Raw genomic sequence first — 20,397 nt, forward strand, 5'->3', positions numbered from 1 at the left:
TGCACATTCCCGTTGTGTCCTGGTGGTAGGCCATCTAATTAACACATTAACTGCTTCTCTCTCCACAGATGCTGCCAGACCTGCTGCACATTTCCTGCATTTCTACTTTTATTTCAGAATTCCAGCATCCGCAGTATTTTGCTTTTGCACTGTTGTGTTCTTTTTTTGTTCTTCTAACATTATCTTCCATTCCAACTTATGTTTAAAGTCACTTTAAATCTATACGAATTGCCGGTCAGTGAACGATTATTCCCAATGTCCACGGTGATACCGGTGTCTATCAGGCAAAGGCAAAAAAATTAAAACAGCGGGACAGAAAAAGCAGGGATCCATCTCTTTTCAGGGAAAGGTAAGATGGAAAACGAAAAGAAGGCAGGGCGAATATAATGGGCAATGACAATTTGCAATGCCAATATTTTACATAATTAAGATGAAAGCGTTAAAACTGCATTTCCAGTGTGAAGATAATCTTTTGAGTCGTAAAACTTATCGCTCATCAGTCGAAGCGACGGGAGAAGCTATCATCAATCAAATAGCGAAATATAGACATGTTTCCAAAATTGCACAAGTTGAACTTTTGTATTAAATAAGAGCTTTTATTAGTGAATCGTGTTAATGACATCGCCAGTGTCCGTCGTATACTATGTGGACATGGAGTGTTCATTTGCTTCTTCCTCACTGGTTAAGCCTCAGTTTTTACTCACTTGCTTAGATATCAGTGACTACAGTTCAAAAGTAGAACTTTGAGTTGTGAAGCACTTTGGCATATGCTGGGGGTATAATAAAGCACGATGCAAATACAAGTTATTCTTTTCCGATTAAGGAAATTACATTTGAATGAGTAATATAGAAAATAATCCTCGATGGAGTTCAAAACCTTCCTTCCTAATGTAAACTTTCCTTCCACACACATTTCACTATCCAATCAATTCCAGGGGGAAGCAAGTCACGAATTAAAAGGTGTAATTGCAGTTTCTCAACCAGGTTCCTGATAGGTATTTACCGTTATATAAATTCTCGTGTTGGTAGGTTGTCACCGGTCTCCTGGGTTACAATTGAGATTAACTGTATGAACCTGCAGCTCCACTGATACCCAAATCTCAGTATGGATTTACAGGGTTCACAAGGTGCTCCCCACCGGCCTCCAAGTTGGCCCACTTCAAACGAAGCTTTCCTACTTAAATGCCCCTTTGGTAAATGACTGCCTCCCTAAACCCTCCTTCCCTCCCTAAACCCTAACACCGCATCCACCCTCAGTCTCAGCTCTTGACCCACCTGCTCCACGCCTTTCCTTACCAGATGCACGCACTGAATGCCTCCTCAATCGAGAGGAACGCCGTGGGAGATAGCCAAATTGCAAACAGTTTGGAGTTTGAGAAACCCAACAATCTCCTCCTACGGACTTGATCGTCCCTGTTCTGTCTCTATAGATCTCAAGTTATCTATCTAGTGTAAGCTAGTAATAAAGTTTACAACTACTGATACGTGTTGTCAGCTGTTGCCTCATAACGGTGTTCTCTGCCAGATTAAACTTGCTTAATGTTAAAATGAAATGAAATGAAATGAAAATCGCTTATTGTCACAAGTAGACTTCAAATGAAGTTACTGTGAAAAGCCCCTAGTCGCCACATTCCGGCGCCTGTTCGGGGAGGCTGTTACTTGTAAGGTAACTTGTAAACATTCTTGTAGGTTCAGAAGCCACGATTGTTGTTCCAGTTAGAATGGTTAGTTTGCTGCGCCTTCCACGCCGTTGGGACGAAGGTGAGTTCGAATATTTCGTCTAGCGCGCACATTTCTGTTTAAAATGTCAGTTTCATGCAGCCTTGGAATACTCATCTCACCTTAAGGTCGCTTGGATTCGAAAAGGACCCGAGGGAGGCGGATAATGCTGTACTTGCTACCTAATACTACCGCAGATGTTTAGGTTTCGTTGTTCCCTTACTTTGTAATATATATATATTGCAAGCATGAAGGACCCATGGGATGGAACTAAACAAAATAAAGGCAAACTGTTTATGGTTCCGTTATCCTGACAATATATTTTTAGAATTGCTTTAGCTGGTGATCTCGGCATTTGCCAGATAATGACATGAAGAATAGGTCAATTATTACAGCCACGGCGGGTGGTGCTGAAGGGCTTTTCTCAACACGAAGCTGTAACATTCCCTGTATTTCTGTAACATATATAGGGCAGTGCACCAGATGCCGCGTAACGTGGATTTGGTTGCTAGGTAAACATGAATACCAATCGTAGCACCAGGAAGAGATCACGGACAAAGGCCTGCACAGGTGAGGAATTATTAACTTACACCAAAATATACCCAACCTTTTTTTTTGAATGCCAAATGTGATCATTCCCATCCAATAAATAATCCCGATCTTCCCTAGGAAGGAATGATAGCTTCGTCCCGCCAATCGATGAGGCATTGCTGGACAGTTCTTTAAAAGAGAGCTCCCAAATGGAAAATGGTCAGATTCTCATTTTATCCGCCGCTTTTTTTTGCATGAGCCGTCTCAATGGGATTTAATCATAGCATTGGAAGTCATCGATTCGAAGAGAATACATATATGCACGGTACCTAGTGTGGGAAATGCTGCCGGCTCGCTGTCTAAATTCTCATTTTCAAAGTGGATCTCTCAATAACTTGGACTGTTGAATGCACTGAACTTTAAGAGCTGATCTGAAAGCATGCTTTGGTGAATATGTCCAAACGCACCTTCTAAATTGTATGTGTTATTCAGCTCTCAAGTGCATGCACTTAACTGAAACACTTGCATGTAAAAAGCCATGAAATCAAACAGTGTGGTTTTAATAGTGAAGTGGCATGTTTCTCTAATTTCCCTTTAAATCTGTTCGGTGCATTCCCATCTGTACGTTTTTCTGTTGTAATGAAGTTGTTTTATCTTAAGAGGGAAAGAAACAATCCCTGTCGCGTGTTGTTAATGATCACTGCACAAGGTATGACTGAAGCAGCAGATGGCTGAAAAGTCACGTTAACCCGTAGTTTTACCTTGTGTGTTAACCCTGCTGTCACAGCCCGAGGAAAATAGGAACAGTGTGCCATTGCAGTTATTGTTGGGGAAATGTCTTGAAGGGGACTTATATGTTTTAAATTGTTGATATTTGTGTATATTAAAATACAAATACAAATGGGCAAGATCTAAATCCTTAAATGAAATATCCGGACTGTATTCGCATTCTCTGCATACGTGCAATCTGCTATGCTGGCACGAGGAACAGAAAGGGCTGCGTGTTTCGAAGAGCGTAAAGTATATGTACTTTTCTGATTAATCTGAGTAGCTATCTTCTGTCAAACAGTCCTAAGAAGATGTCGTGTTTTGCACATGGCGGAAAAATCGCCCTCCGCCCCAGTAAGCACAAAAGATGAATGTTACAATCCTATGCCAATGTGCAAAACTCAAGAAACCTCTAGTCACAAAGCTGCGTAGCACAGGATGATGATACTTGCTGTATCCGCCCAGAAGCAGGCAAGATCTTGCGTTTCTTTTAAATTTGGAAATAATTGATTTGGGAAACACGATACAAAACTTTTATCTCAAAAGGTTTTATTTTTCTCCTACCGCATAAATTTTATGAGGTTTGTCTCTTTTTTAAACAGGTGCTTGAAATATCAAGTTATTTGATTGGAAGGGATAAATAAGTCGCCTGCTGAAGATGTCGACCACCTGATCAAGTATTACAGCACCCGCGCCAATACCAGAAATTCCCAAGGAACTCATTTCAGGTATACCTTCAGGTCGAGGCATACATTGCAATTCATTTAGATTTCTAAACCTGTGATATTATAGACAAAATGTGCAATATGACATATCAGCATCGAGCTATATTTCAGGAAAATTACACAAAATTACTAAATCAAAAGAGAACTATAAAATCTAAAATACCTTTAAAAATAGCCATTTTACTAAAACGTGCAACAATATGTTCCAAACGTAGGTCGGCCTCAGTTAAAGAGTGTGAATAAAATGCTTGTGGAAACGATTAATGTTACACGTTGACCACTCAATCGGTGCTGGTTTTTTAAAGGGTGTGTGAGTGAAACCTCAATATACAAATAGCCAGCCTGGCTGGTTTATTTGCCTTATCTGAGTCAAACGAATAATTGAATCCAAGGTTGTGGCGAATGAATTTCGCCAATCGTCAGATAAAACCTGCTCTACATAAAACACTATGGCCAAATGTTGCAAGTCTCGCTGACTAGTCCCTGGGCAGCCAGATAATTCAGAAACTATTTGTATTAGCTGTTTATCAAATTATTAACAGCACAGATGTTGTTTGGCTGAAGAACAGCTGAACCTCTATCTCTAAGACAGTGAAACAAAGGTCTGCAGGAATAATTGTAGATGTGCATGGAATATTAAATTAATTTACTGCACTTAATTCTTATGCAAATCCTGACCCCCGATGCAGCATATCAATTACTTCCCTGCACAGGAAAAGGAAAATTCTCTCTTTTTTTTGTAATTCAAGAAGAAAAACATTGAAAGGCATCAGACAGCAATACCAGTCGATGGTATTACCATATTAATTTACAACAGATGAGAAATACAGTTCTTCAGACATATGCAGCTTTAGATAGCTTTAGTGTTGGCAACAAAGACAAAAAAAATCTAAACAAGAGGCTTGCAGAAAGCTGCAGCTGTCTAAATGTGTGTGATCAGGCTGTTTCTATGTGGCTGAAGGGACTGGTCAATAAAACCTCGAGCCCCCTATTTTAAGCTTTCATCATATTTTTAATGAGGAAAAATGAATACGATGAATAATGCAGTTGGAACCTTCGACGACCTTTCGGAGACCCCAGCGGTGAAATGATGTTTCTGTCTCCCTTCGTCACATACAATATGTGCTGCCTTTCAGCTCCCGGTAGCACAAACAAAAGCCACATAACAATATCAATTAATCATGCGGCAGGCAAACAAGGGTATTTATTCCCACTACAAATAGCCTCACAGTGAGCGCATGAATGGCCGTGATTAGCATGAGAAAAGAGGAGCAAAACTCTACAGTTCAACAGCTAAAGAGCAATTTGATGGGGCTGGGATGGGGAAATTGCTTGATTAGTGTCTGTTGAAGGAGCTGACAATTAGGCACCTCAGCTGTGAAACACGGTCGGGAAACAGCCAATGCACCCAGTCAAAACAAGAGAGTATACATTTCAGAAGTGAACCTTGTCATTTCAATATCGTGAGCATTATTCCAAACACAGGAACACATACTGGGTGGAATTCAATATTGCAATTCGCACCTCATAACGCATTATGCGTAATTTATAATTAAAAGGAACTCACACATTATAAAGTCATAGCCAATGCGGTGATAATTATGGCAAAATAATATCTTGATTTTGATTTATCCGCCTTGTGATTTCAACTGCAGCTTGTTGTGGCAATGTTTTCAGAAACATGTACTGAAATATTATCTCAATATAATATTAATTATCATTTTAATGATTGAACACGTGCACGCTCAGTTGGCTTAATGGAGATGTCATTCCAAAGTCAATACAGTAATTGTTTATTTACTACTTGTGTACACTTACAAAGGACGCAGAGTATTTTAAGAAAACATGGATATTCTGCCCTGTATTATTTTGTCTCGTGGTTTAGACACATAGAAATCTGCAAATATAACTGGCGTGGCGAAATTTCTTCTAAGATTTAATATACATATATATTTTATTGACACAAATCATTTACACTTAACCAATGATTTTTTTCTTAAAATTGATTGGAGGATAAGTTTCTTCATTGCAGCTGTGCATATAGAATTCACATTAATCACTGTAGAAAACTCAATATTTCAGTTTTTAAAAACCCAGAAAATTAAAATGGCGATCGTACTGTTCGATGTAGGGAAAAATGCGGTAAAATAAATAGGGCGAGGGCATCAAAGGGGGCAAAATCTTTAACGCAGTAGAGTCGATTTTATGATTCTATGATATAATGCGCTGTAATTTATTGGTGCATCAAGTAATCGAACTTGGTGATGGAAATATCCCTTCATATGCCCTGGGCTCATATTTATTAGATATTGTGTCGCGTTGGTGAAAACCCACTTGGCCGCACTACTCACAACGTAGCCTGTTACCAATTACTGTACTTCTAGTTTTACGAGAGACCCTTGTAACTCACCACAGCTTTCTTACACGGCACCTGATCCTTCAGATAACTAAGGCAGCTCCACTTCTCATGGCGATAGTAAGTTTGAGAAGCAGGGCTCAACGCAGATAAAGCTTAAATGGACATATATACATTTTACAGCATAATATCGTCTTTATAATGCAGTCAGATGGCGCAGGGAAACACATCCAGTTTAGAAAGCATCGGGCGAACCGCAGCTGCGGGCATATTAAGCCTTTAGTATGCAGACTGCTCTTCACAGTTAACAAATCATGTGCTTTCGGAAGCATTGCATACATACAATCTTATTGTAAGGATAGAAAACAAATTTGATCTTGTCTTTTAGAAGTACATAGACTTGGATGTTGTATGCAAACCGAATGTCTTTCTACTTTTACCTGAACAACCTCAACCGGGTATGAGAGTATGATCAGTATGTAAACATTGTCACTTTACAAGTTAAAGGGTGGCACAAAATTAAATCACAGCGAGTAATTATTTTGACCGCTTTATATAATTTTGTCAGATCTAATATAAAACGACCTCACAGTACATCAGTTTACAAATCAGTCAGAACCATATTGCCTCAACTCATGGGAAATATCATGGCGAGGTATTTAAATTAATGTGAAGTTTGTGCGTTTTATTTTTCAGTTATTCATATGTGACCCAGCCAGAGTGTTTCCAGGCATATTGGAAGGTGTATTTCTGTTGCACTTAGGACGTCTGATGTTTGATTCACGCTGGATTTCGTTCTCCAGAGATGCACAACGCGATAAATGCAGCAATTTTCTCCAATGGGTAGTTTTGAAGAACATGGCAATTTCAAGCTGCTGGATGTTATTTAGTGTAATAAGAAATAAAACGATCCCATTTCTGAAATAACAGTGTCTGTCATCAATTGAACTACACTGAAAAGGTAATTGTTTCCTGATGATAGATCCATTACAGCCGATCTTGGCCTGAAATCATCCAATGCACCGTGAAAATGAAGGGCAAAATCGGTCTTTGCACCTTAAGCATCAGAGTAAGTTTGTGCTGGACCAATAGCTGCGTGCCGCACTCAATCGAGCCAGCCTCTGGTCCTAGTCATTGAATTCTAAGTCTCAAAGGCTATATCACCTCATATTAGATCAGTTTTACTTTTTTCCTCCTAACACAATTACAATCAGGGGGAAATTGTTGAATGCGGTACATGGGGGCATTGACCTTACTGTTTTAAGAGGAACTTAAAATTGTAGCCAAATGTATATGTGATTTTAAAAAATCATTTTCGACCTCGTCCCTGTTTCTTTGAAATATTTCTATGAAGGTTAATGATAGCGCACGATGATGGAAAATGCCAGAATGTGCCCCATGGTTTTAAGATAACACTGCATCGGCACAAAGATGAAGAGCAAGATTAGGGTATCAGAAACAAGTTCAAAGTACATTAGCCTCATAATTATTTTGACTTGCTGAAGATCGATTACCCATAACAGTGCGAGTCGCCCGGTCACGGGGAGTATCAACAACCACCCCACATGGGGCAATAACAGTCGTTTCAGCACTGCTAATCGCTGGTGTGTTACATCGATCGATCGCGAACAAATCCTTGTCGAGAGGCGATGTGGATTGGATTATTATTAGAACAAGTGTGCAGTGAGCTAGTGACACAGTTCCAATGTATGCATCATTAAATACGTGAAGAGAAATGCAAACGCGTGTGAAAGAACCAATTAGCATTTTTTAAAAAACAGTCATGGCTTGGGCTGGCTATCTAATTGTACGTCGCCTAGACGAAGCAACCGTGTACCATTGGCAGTTCTATGCTTATGAGAGGTAAAATATAATAATAATCTTATGTGTCGAAAGAAAATAGAACACCCAGCCAAAAATAATGTAATAATACGAGGAAGGACATATGGAGAGAGAGACGACGACATCGTTTCGTTTTCAGAAATCCTCATTTCTTAGGCGTTTTTTAAAAAGGAATCTATTGTGGGAAGGGCTGAGGGCACCCAGACAGTGGCTGGACCATACATTGTATCCTATTAACTCAGGTTGTAACTCTTAAAAGATGGTGGCAACAGATGATTCCGTGTGAGCGCTGTTCTAGTTCTGACATTATTTATAGAGCCTGCTAATAGCCAGAACAGTGGAAACCAGGGCTAATTAAGCGTCCTTTTCCGCTGCTCGCACCATTTGACCCGTGCTACTGTCGCTGTCCTGGAGTGCAAACGCAAACGAGTGGAAAAGAGAGGAGCAGGGTTAACTGACTGAACCGATCTACATAAGACGCTTTGTTTATAGTTTATTAGCCATACAGCTTGAATAGACCAATTATCTGCATGTTACATATGTTTGACTACCAATCTGTCATTGTGAACAATGCTTTCACTTTTTTGTGTTAGGAGATTCAGAACACTGCAAGAGTTCTAACGCGAAACACCCATTCCTTAGTTTGGCAGCCCCTTTCCAACGAAAACAATGAATAAGTGACAAATGGTGTAAAGCAAATTTTTCCCCCCGATTTCGAAATAATATTGATCTTTATTTGTATTTCACGCCTAAGGCAGCACATGCTAAAATTCGCAAATTTAACAGTATGCCTTCAAACGCAATATTTAACTTCTGTATTATTTTACAAGGTGGATTTTTAACGTCATCCAACAATAATACTTTTGAGAAAATGCAGCCTCAGGCTTACATGAGAGAAAGTTATTTTAATTAATTTTAACGAGTTTATACAGTTAAAATTGGATACGAGATTATATGACAGACTCCAGCATCATATTCAACTCTCGTTTGTATTATGTTGTGGACGTGTAACACAAAATGAACAAAGTAAATTTGAGATACACACCGTGGACATTATATATTTCTTTAATGCATTATGAACAACTGTTGATATGTATCATGATTATAGTTGCATATCATGTGCCAGCAATTTTAAAGACCCGTATTAAATGATTTGTCCAACTAATTATAGTTACATTTATTGCCGATTGGTCTTTGTGAGGTTGTTGATCATGATCTTTTATTTGTTGCGGAGATCTGCCTGGAGTAAAGTGAAACAGATGCTCCTGTTCAGCTACTGTGTTTGTCAGCTGTTACTGTTTGTAAAAGGTCGAAGTAGGAGGCAGAGAAGGACTGGGCAACGAAGCAATTAAGGAGAAAAGGCAGAATGCTGCAGACTGGCTCCAGATTTATATAAGAGAGATGGGCAAAAAAAAGGTACAGAAGTAGCTGGGTGATATAAAATCAAAAGATCTTCATACTCACATTAACATAGTTATTTATTCATTGATTTTTTGTTTCTATCTATATTCAGCACATATACAATATGCACTTCAAAAGGACTCATTATTCCAGTAGAACTGAACCATAAGACATTCTTTTCTTTCGTCAAATGAGTTTATTTATTTTCACGCAGAAATATTGAATATTGATTCGGTTATCGAATACGTGGCCTAATTGCGACACAATTATCAAAGTTACATAGTTTAATAAAGAACACCTTTTTTTGCTTTACGCAAAGGTTGATTTTTAAGATATGTTCAATCCTTAAAAGGCACCCAATCTTATTGTCACCATAACTTTTGCAGTATCCCATAAACTTCATCAGAAAGAGAGAAAAAAAGCCGAATCTCTGTGCAGGAAATCATAATGGCGTTAACAGGCCTACTTACCAGTTCGTTCCTTGGAATGTTTTAGTTTCTCACCGTTTAATCTTTGAGCGGAAATAGTTTCCTGCATTTCGTAGACAATTTTTGTTTTTAAATCCGAGGAATTTAATAAAAAAATACAACGTATCGCAAGGATGGTGATAGGGGTGGGCTAAATTACAAATCTTTCGGTTCTGCATTCACGCGGAGGAGTTGTAACTCCATGTAAGTTATGTTGCCCCATTTACGCACGCATCGAACACGTGCTCGAATATTTCCATGATTTAGGATGACAGGCATGGCAGTGCCTTTCATGAAACGAAAGTTAGGCAGTAATGTCTAATCGCCTTCTGAAGTAAAACTATGAAACTCGAGTGGGTATTATTCAAATATTATCATTGTCATACAGACTGAAATGTACATAATATATTAAGCAGAATGTAAAAACATGACTGTACAGGACATGATTTGCCTAACCTCTACATACTGGCATGAATGGTACATTGTGCTGCGCAATGCAGTGAAGATATGTTGCAGCATGGAATGTAGATGTGGATTTTCAGATATTTGACAGTTTTCCTTAATGATCCAACAATCTGTCACAGCAGTACGAACACATTGAAAATCTTCTACAACAAATAAAGTCATATCAATATCATGCAGTCATCTTTTTTTTTCCGAACCGTGATTGATATGAGCCATCTTTAGTAGTTTAAAAAGCACGCCTTGGAACTGTAGTTCCCAGTGACAGCGAACATCACACTTTCAAGCACAATTTTCTAATTATTCACAATTACTGCAGTGACACCAGCTAAACACAACTTAACCATTTTGGCAATTATATCTTTTACAGCAGGGAATAGGTCTCCCGTGTTCGGCTGAAACACGAATTAAATCCTGTAACTTGACACTGTCCCGGCGCAAGGATGGAATTGGACGAGGAGGATGTGAAATAAACGCTCTGCTATTAAAACTAAAACATCGGATTATAATTTTATGTGTTTTCATCTCTACTTGCATTTTTGTGATATTTCTGATTGGGTGCTTGGCATCCCAGACATGTACCTAAGATTTGTGATCACAGGGATTAGAAACAAACTTAAAATATCTCAGGTGCTGGCGACATTGGAGAAGGACCACAAAATGATTTAGGCCCATTGAAAACACTGCACTGTCCAACGTCTATCTTGAATGCATTTATATATAATTTTGTTTCGACAATGTTCAAGATGCGTAAAGTAAATCGAAATTCCGAACCTCATACAAAATGCTCAAGGAATCTTTATACAATTAACCGATATATCAAGGTAATCACATAAATATATTAAAACATGTAATAATTGCACGTCTTACGAAATTAAATATTTGATGATTATTTCATATATAAACTAAAAGGACTATCGACTGGATACTAACTTCTATGTCTGCGCTTATCAAGGTGAGGGGTGCTTGGAATGGACGGTGTGACACACTGATGCAATGGAAGGTGCAGAACCAGTCTCATGGCCAGGTGGAAATTTTAACTCGCTCCGCCTAGCGGAAACCGAGCGGGCGGGCAATTAAAATAGAGTGGGCGAAATTCCCACTTCACCCACTCCATTCTAATTTTAACTGCCTGATTTGTCGGGTGTATTCATATACAAATCAGGGTATTTTTATTGCAACAGGTGCTAGTCATCATGTTAACCAAGAAGTCAGCCGAGTGCACACAGTGACGCCCATGAAAGCATGAATCTGGACGGTTGGTATGCTTCCCCTGTCCTCCACCCCAGACTTTAGAGAGCAGCCTCTGGGCCACCCAACTCCTCTGGCTTGGCGATGAAATCAGCCAACAGCGTTGTAATTAGATCTCGGGTTGGATTTTAAGCCCCTGCCAGTATTTTCATTGTGTACGATGCAATGTCCCCTTAGTGGATCCCAGTTCTGAGAAAGGGTTAATTGGTTTCCTGATAATGACCCCCCCCCCCCCCGCACTTGTCGGGATAGGCAGATGTTGTTCATAGCGGGTAGCCGATTCAACTAGTTAATGACTACTTAAAAGTCATTTAAAAAGAGGCCGGCTGGAATTTCCGTGTTCGTCTGGGGGCCTGTTTAGTTGCCTTCCAATGTCCTATTGTTCCTTCCTGCCTGGCAGGTGTCGCCGCAAGTAGTCCTATGCAGAGGAGTTCACCCCATCTCACCACTGCCACCACCCTCTGTCCGTGACCGCAAAGTCCTTTAAAAATTGAGAGGGCGCCTCCATTTTGAACCATCCTTTCACTGACCTGCCTTGGCACCCTGTTACTGCTTCCAGGCTGGAAGGCCATCAGCTCCAAGAACCACCAGCTCGCCATCCTTCAATGGGTGGCTCAGACCGGGAGATAACATTTACATTTCAGTACCTTTATCATGGATTCCCAGATTACGTTGAGAACCGATAGGTATGGAGTAAGACTCCTGCTACTCTGCCCTCAGCAATATGCTTTGCCTCAGCCACTGAAGAACATCCGCTGTTGCACCATTGTGGCATTTCTACCATTTCCCACACCAGCTGTCAATTAGTGCCAGATGAAGGACAGTTCTATATTGCACTTATTCATACTGGGAACTGAATTGAGGCAGCCCATTTCACGTAGAATCCTTTCAGCCAGAGGAGACTTTCATTCAAACACTCTGGATTGGATTTGAACCCATTTTCTCAAAGCGAAAGATCAATGTCATACACTCAGTGCCCCTTTTTGAATTGAGAATCACATTGTCATTCCAATGTATGGATTATTTTTAGAAAAATATTTTTCCCACTGCAACATTTCATTATATCTCAAGATTATTATATGGGGAGCGGTAGTTGAACCCCTGGCAAAGTACCACACCATGGCCTTCATTTAAAGGACAAAGCATTATGAACACATTTGGCCTTTACAATTTATATGTTTTAATTTTACTCGCCATCGCAGTTAATATGTCAACTCATGGTGGATTCACAGATGCCTCAAGTTCTCCGGTATATTTCTCAACTGGATCTGATCTGATCTGATCCTCTTGATCCTCTTCTTGCCTGCCATTCCTATACATACATTTTCCAGCAGGAGTCAGGATCAGAAGCCGTGGATAAGTCTCTTGCTGTCCCCAGTTCGTGGGCACTGGATCAATAGTATTAACTCCATTATTCCAGATGCAATTGCCAAGGCACACACCAACAACTATTTTATTTAAAAGAACCTGAAATTTGTCCTGATTTTTCTACAGCTACGTAATTGTTCAGAAAGCTGTGTGGAACACTGCCTTCATTCTTAAGGAAAATAGACGACCAGGTTGACAGTGGAAAAGCCAAGTCGGTGGAACTCACAAGAGCCAGCTCTAAAGTTTCGAACAACTATAGATTATAGCATCTCTTACTGTTCGGTTATAAAATTGTGCCCCTGTTTTAATCTATCTTGTTATTAATATATATTAAAACATAGTTCCAGCGTGTAAAGGGCTTCTCACTCTGCAGGGTGGCATCACACTCCTGAAATCAATGGTAGTGGCAACTATCGCTGAAATGATCTGCCAGTTTAAACATTTTAGTTTTAGGTTATTTCTGCCGATGGTGACTGAATGTTGTCTGAGCGAGGCAAGCTGGCCGAATGGAGAGGAGGGAAGTGAGTTGGGTAAGGGAACCTGCAGCATTGTTGTGATGGCTCCTGCTGGTCTCGGGCTGGGCCTGGGTCCGGGTCCAGACGCGGTTGCCATGGCAACTGTGCAAGCCGGCGGCAGCGAACATGGCGGCGAGTGAGCCGGCCTTCCTGGAGAAAGTGGGTGAACTGCAGCGGCAGTTGCACTGCAGGTGAGATTCGCGTCTTCTTTTCCCCACCTTTCGGACCGTGACCGAGTCGCCTCAAGCCGAAGCGGAGGTCCGGCTTCCCTGACTGTTTCCCACCCCACCGGGCCACCTCCCCGCAGGCCTCACGTGAAGCCTGGGACTCGAGTGGGACGTTCATCAGTGCCCGCGTTCACGGTTTTGATTCTCTTGTTACCCGTCGAGGGTTTGGAGCCACTTGCAGTTTGTTCTGAGCCGTCAGCAGAGGCTAGAAACGTATCTACACCGCGGGAACTGTGTTTATCCTTCAAAATGAAATAACGCCAAATGCGGATAGAGGGAAATTTGCATTTCTATAGCAACTTTCCACATCTTAAGACTTCAAGGTGATTTCCCATCAATGAAGTAGCACCCTTTTAAGCACTGTCATCGAACTAATGAAGAGAAAACAGGAATACACCCAGAAAGTGCTGGGAAAGCTCAGCAGGCCTGCTAGCGTCTGCGGAGGTAGAAACAGGTAACATTTCGAGTCCACAGACTTCAGAACTGAAGGGAGGCAGAAATGCCATGGGGTTTGTGCTGTTGAAAAGGTTGGGATAGTGAGGTGGAGCAAAATCGTTAGGGATAGGTTTAGAGGGCAGGGGAGATTAGGTTACAAAGATGTAATGGGACAAAGGGCAAATAAAGGGGGGAATGGTAGTAGTAAAGGAACAAAGGATCGTCCAGAGTAGATGTTCATTGGTCCAGAGTAGATGTCAATAGCAAAATAAAGGTCAGTGCTGTCTTAAAACAAAATAACAGAATAAAGGTCAATGATGTCTGAAAACAAAGCATAAGAACAAGATACAGACCGACACCAGGGGAAATGCAAAATAGAGGACAGAATTCATGTCTGAGTTTGTTGAACTCAAATGTTCAGAAGGCTGCAAAGCGCCCAATTGGAAGATGAAGTGCTGTTCCCCGAGTTTGCATACTGCACATTGCAGCAGGCTGAGGACAGAAATGTGAGTGTGAGAGCAAGGTGGTGAATTGAAATGGCAAGTGACTGGAACGTTGTGGGCATACTTGTAAACTGCACCAGTTTTCACCAAGTCTGCATTTACCCTCCCAGTGTAGAGGACACTGCATTGTGAGCAGCAAATATAATGGGCACGATTTAACGGGGAAAAACAGAGTTCTGTTTTGGGCGCATTTAGCAAAGTGTTTTTTGGCACCGGCAGTGCCAAGAACGACCCCGCTATCGAACGAGTCTGCTTTTTTTTTACTGGTCTAGGCGAGGAATGCACTGGCAAGGCTGCACTTACCTTAATTTCAGTGCCAGGCTGGCAGTGCCATGGTGGCCAGGTGGCAGCAGGAGTGCCAGAGTATCACCCTCCCCTGAGCCCGACCACCTGAGGCCTCAATGGCCTGGGACACACAGGAAACGTAAGAGAAGGCAATTTAGTTCCTTGAGCCCACCCCATGGTTCGGTCTGAGCTGGCTTGTATTGCTCCATTTCCCTTGCTTTGTTTCTCTTAATACTCTTATGTAACAAAAATCTATCAATCTGGCTTTTCAGATTTTCAGTTGAGAAGTCTCCTACACTAATTCAAGAAGGGCCGTGGGATCTTTTAGAATCTCAACAGTGCAGAAGGAAGCCATTCAGCCATCGAGTTTGCACAGATTCTCCGAAAGAGCACCCTACCAAGGCACGTTTTCCTGCCCTATCCCCTTAACCCCACCTAACCGTTACACTCTAGGGGGCAATTTAGCATGGTCAATCAACCTAACCTGCACATCTTTGGACTGTGGGAGGATCTGGAGCACCTGGAGGAAATCCAAGCAGACATGGTGAGCACTTGCAAACTGCTCACAGTCACCCAAGGTCAGATCGAAGCCGGGTCCCGGCGCTATGAGGCAGCAGTGCTAACCACTGTGTTACCAGTACATCGTAGTGATGGAGACGGGACCTTAGATTTCACTCAAAATGAATGAAAATTGGGACGGCATAGTGGTGCAGGGGTTAGCACTGCTGTCTCACGGCGCTGAGGACCCTTGTTCGATCCGGGCCCCGGGCCACTGTCCGTGTGGAGTTTGCACATTCTGCGTGGGTCTCATTCAGAGTCTCACTTGGTAAAGAGAAATGTAGGCCCACTGCAGACAGAAACAGGGGAATGCATAATAAGGGACAAAGAAATGGCTGAGTAATTAAATACAAAATTTGTTTCTGTCTTCACAAATTACACAAATCAGATCTCTGAAATGTTGGAGAATGAAAGGTTTAGTGAGAGGGAAGAACTGAGGGAGATCAACATTAGTATAGAGATGGTGCTGGGAAAACTGATGGGATTGAAGGCGGATAAATCCCCAGGGCCTGAGAATCTGCATCCCAGAGTGCTTAAGGAGGTGGCTCTGGAAATAGTGGATGCATTGGTGGTCATCTTCTTGGATTCGATAGATTCTGGAAGAGTCCCTGCAGATTGGAGGGTAGCTCATGTCACTACGATATTCAAAAAGGGAGGTAGAGGCATTGCTGCCTCACGGCGCTGAGGTCCCAGGTTCGAACCCGGCTCTGGGTCACTGTCTGTGTGGAGTTTGCACATTCTCCCTGTGTTTGCGTGGGTTTCACCCCCACAGCCCAAAGATGTTAGGTTGATTGGCCCCTTAATTGGAAAAAATGAATTGGGTACTCTAAATTTATAAAGAAAAAAAAAAGGGAGGTAGAGAGAAAGCAGGGAATTATAGACCAGTAAGCCTAACATCGGTAGTGGGGAAAATGCTTGAATCCATTATCAAGGACTTTACAGCGGAACGTTTAGAAAGCAGTGGCAGGATCTGTCAGAGTCAGCATGGATTTATGAAAGGAAAATCATGCTTGACAAATCTGTTGGAATTCTTTGAAGAGGTAACCAGTACAGTCAAAAAGGGGGAGCCAGTCGATGTGGTATATTTGGACTTTCAGAAGGCATTTGACAAAGTCCCGCATCGGAGATTATTGTGCAAAATTACAGCGCATGGGATTGGGGGAAATGTATTGAGGTGGATAGAAAACTGGTTGGCAGAGAGGAAACAAAGAGTAGGGATTAATGGGTCCTTTTCAAATTGGCAGGAAGTAACCAGTGGGGTACCACAGGGATTGGTGCTGGGACTCCAGCTATTCATAATATATATTAATGATTTGGATGAGGGAACAAAATGTAACATCTCAAAGTTTGCAGATGACACCAAATTAGGTGGGAGGGTGAATTGTGAAGAGGATGCAGGGATCCTACAGCAAGAAATGGACAGGTTGGGCGAGTGGGCAAACCAATGGCAGATGCAGTATAATTTGGATAAGTGTGAGGTTATTCATTTTGGAAGCAAAAACAGGAAGGCAGATTACTATCTGAATGGTTGTAAATTGGAAGAGTAGAGTGTGAAGTGGGACCTGGGTGTCCTCGTGCACCATTCGCTGAAGATAAGCATGCAGGTGCAGCAGGCGGTAAAGAAGGCTAATGGTATGTTGGCCTTCATTGCACATGGTTTCGAGTATAGAAGCCGGGATGTGTTGCTGCAATTGTACAGTGCCTTGGTGAGGCCACACTTGGAGTATCGCGTGCAGTTTTGGTCTCCTTCTCTGAGGAAGGATGTTCTTGCTCTCGAGGGAGTGCAGCGAAGGTTTACCAGACTGATTCCAGGGATGGCGGGACTGTCATATGAGGAGAGATTGACTAGGTTGGGATTGTTCTCGCTGGAGTTCAGAACAATGAGGGGGATCTCACAGAGACTTATAAAATTCTAACAGGACTAGACAGGGTCGATGCAGGGAAGATGTTACCAATGATAGGTGTGTCCAGAACCAGGGGTCACAGCCTGAGGATTCAGGGTAAACCATTTTGGACAGACATAAGGAGACACTTCTTCATACAAAGAGTGGTGAGCCTGTGGAATTCATTACCAGGAAGTAGTTGATGCTAAAACTTTGAATATATTCAAGAGGCGGCTGGATATAGCACTTGGGGAGAATGGGATCAAAGGCTATGGGAAGAAAGCAGGATTAGGCTATTGAGTTGGATGATCATCCATGATCGTGATGAATGGCAGAGCAGGCTCAAAGGGCCAAAAGGCCTCCTCCTGCTCCTATCTTCTATGTATCTATGTAACCCAAAGATGTGCAAGGTAGGTGGATTGGTCAAGCTAAATTGCCTCTTAATTGGAAAAAAATAATTGGGGACACTAAATTTGTTTTAAAAAAATGAATGAAACCTGACTGGCCTGGTTATTAAACATCTTTTCCATCCACAATATAAAAAATTATCTAAGCCCTATACTCCTCTGAGAACTCTGCAATTCTTCAACACTGGCTTCTTGAGCATCCCCTACTCCCTTTGCCCAATCAGTGCTGGTCATGTCTTCAGTCGTGTTGGCACTAAACTCTGAAATTACCTCCCTAAACCTCTCCAACTCTCATGGCTCCTTTAAAAAGTTTTTGGTTCACTGTTTAATTATCTGTCCGACTATTTCCTCCTTTGACATGGTCGATTTTGTTTTGTTCCGTTCCTGTGAAATGAACTGGAATGTTTTCCGATGGAAAAGAAACTCTTTAATCGTAAGGTGCTTCAAAATTTATGTATTATCAATTCCTGGAGTGTAGATGTTGCTGACGAGGCCGGCATCCACTGCTCATCCAAAATTGCCCTTGAGATAATGGTGGTGAGTCTCCCTGAACTGTTGCAGTTACTGCTGCGCACATACTCCCATGATGTTGTCACGGAGGACGCTCCAGGAATTTGACCCAGCAACTGTGAAGCAATATATTTCCAAGTCAGAACGGTGTGTAACTTGGAGAGTGTGTAATTTGCAGGTGTGAAATTCACATTGCCTGTTGCCCTTATCCTTCTCGGCATTGGAGATTGTGGTTTGGAAGATGATGTCGAAGGAGCCATGCATGTTGTGACAGTACATCTAGTAAGGAGATGTTTATATATCTGCATGGCACAGTAGCACAGTGGGTAGCACTGTTGCTTCACAGCTCCAGGGCCCCAGGTTCGATTCCCGGGTCACTGTCTGTGTGGAGTCTGCACATTCTCCTTGTGTCTGCGTGGGTTTCCTCCCACAAGTCCCGAAAGACGGGCTGTTAGGTAATTTGGATATTCTGAATTCTTCCTCTGTGTTTATATACAGAAAGCTGAATTCAGTAGAAACCTGAGGTTTATTAAAGGTTCTAATGGAGAGTATTTTAATTGTGTCACTTCTAAATCAAATTTTAAACTATATTGCCAATGTTCACTTGGATTAAATCACTTGGATTCATCAATGCAAACTACCACTTGTGTTTGAATATCCATCTTAAAAAGTTGAAATGGAAGATGTTTTATCCAATTAAGATAAATCAAGTGTTTAATCCCTTCTACAAGTGCTGCAGACCTTTTTAGGTCAGAACTTCAGATCCTGGGAAAGAGATGCCAAAAGTGTTGATTCCTCAGTGGTTAGGTCACTTATGTTCAGAAGTTCTAGGGATAGTTCAAAAAGCACATATTTGTGATTTCTGTTGCTTGTTTATTATTTTTAAAATCCTCAATTTAAAATATACTACCAGATATGGATATTTTCAGTATAATTGACATAACATTTTTGCTGAATAAATTTCTGGCAAAATTCCAGTTAACCTTTAATTTCAAAAATGGCATCAGTTTTCAAAAAAGTCCAGTGACTAAAATGTCACTATTAGTGCTAATGTATCAAGTGAATTTCTCACTGTAATTACAACAGAAGTAATAGTTGTATTGCACGAGGAGCTGTTGGATGAATTAGTCATTTTTGTCCAATTTTTGATATTTTTTGTTTCATACTTTTTTTTGTGCACGAACCTAATCTAGAATTTGAACATCTATTCGAAAAGGCCTGTTTTATTTTCTTGTTGAAGGGTTAAAAACATTTACACAAATAGATGGAACTGAATACAAGAGTTAGTGTTTTATCCTTCTCACAGGATCTAAATTTTATAAATATTTTGTGATGCCCTCAGAGGTTGATCTTCAAAAAGAAGAAGCAGAAGCGAAATACTTCTGATGCTAGAAATCTGAAATGAAAACAGAAAATGCTGGAAATACGTAGGTCAGGCAGCATCTGTGGAGAGAAAAACAGAGTTAGATGTTTTTGGTCTGTGACCTTTCATTAAAGTCTGTTTTGATGAAAGGGCACAGACCTGAAACATTAATACTGTTTTTCTTTCCACAGATGATACCTGACCTGCTGAGCATTTCTGGCAGATTCTTGTTTTTAATTCATAAAGAAGAAACTCCAGTTCTTCATCAGCAGTTGAATGGCAGCACCTGCACACAATTACAGTCATTTTGTCTTTATCCCTCAACTCCCTTACAAGAACTAGCTTCTCTATCATATTCGAGCAGGCATATAACTCATACTGTACCTTGAAAACGTTTTTTAAAATCTACTTAATGTTGTTACAGCAATTTTACCCATATCAAAATAATCTAATGGAACAGCACATGGCATCAGAAAATATCATCGTAATTATGCCCAAAAGCGCTCAATACATTATCAGCAACAAGTCATGATTGTGGAGATCGGGTCAGCACGGCGGTGCAGTGGTTAGCACTGCTGCTTCACGGCGCCAAGGACCCGAGTTCGATCCTGGCCCCGGGTCACAGTCTGTGTGGAGTTTGTACATTCTCCCCGTGTCTGTGGGTGGATTGGCCACGTTAAATTGCCCCTTAATTGGAAATAAATAATTTGGTGCTCTAAATTTATTTTAAAAAAATGATTTTGCAGATCATGTTATCAGTACATTGATCTCCAGCAAATTCATCAAGTCTCAACAGTGCTTGCTGATATTCCCTTTTTGAC

The 20,397-nt window shown here is 41.2% G+C and overlaps 1 protein-coding gene and 1 long non-coding RNA gene across 5 annotated transcripts in view; both read left to right on the plus strand.

The window, feature by feature from the left end:
• Positions 1-2,205: 2,205 nt before the first annotated feature.
• Positions 2,206-6,985, plus strand: LOC140422165 (uncharacterized). The gene is made up of 3 exons (XR_011947461.1): positions 2,206-3,489; positions 3,621-3,746; positions 6,796-6,985. It is a non-coding gene; the product is annotated as an uncharacterized lncRNA (long non-coding RNA).
• A 6,506-nt stretch (positions 6,986-13,491) lies between these two features.
• The window catches only part of kiz (kizuna centrosomal protein), a 342,742-nt gene continuing 335,836 nt past the window's right edge, over positions 13,492-20,397 (plus strand). Inside the window, exon 1 of one of the 4 annotated variants that reach the window (XM_072505712.1) lies at positions 13,492-13,596. In XM_072505712.1, the coding sequence (XP_072361813.1) occupies positions 13,532-13,596 (65 nt within the window). In that variant the 5' untranslated portion in view covers positions 13,492-13,531. Of the gene's footprint in view, positions 13,597-13,991; positions 14,087-20,397 lie in introns of those variants that run through there. The other 3 variants (XM_072505702.1, XM_072505723.1, XM_072505696.1) reach the window with 3 other exon arrangements.

Source organism: Scyliorhinus torazame, chromosome 1, assembly GCF_047496885.1.
Source record: "Scyliorhinus torazame isolate Kashiwa2021f chromosome 1, sScyTor2.1, whole genome shotgun sequence".
In the NCBI taxonomy this organism is placed as follows: domain Eukaryota; kingdom Metazoa; phylum Chordata; class Chondrichthyes; order Carcharhiniformes; family Scyliorhinidae; genus Scyliorhinus; species Scyliorhinus torazame.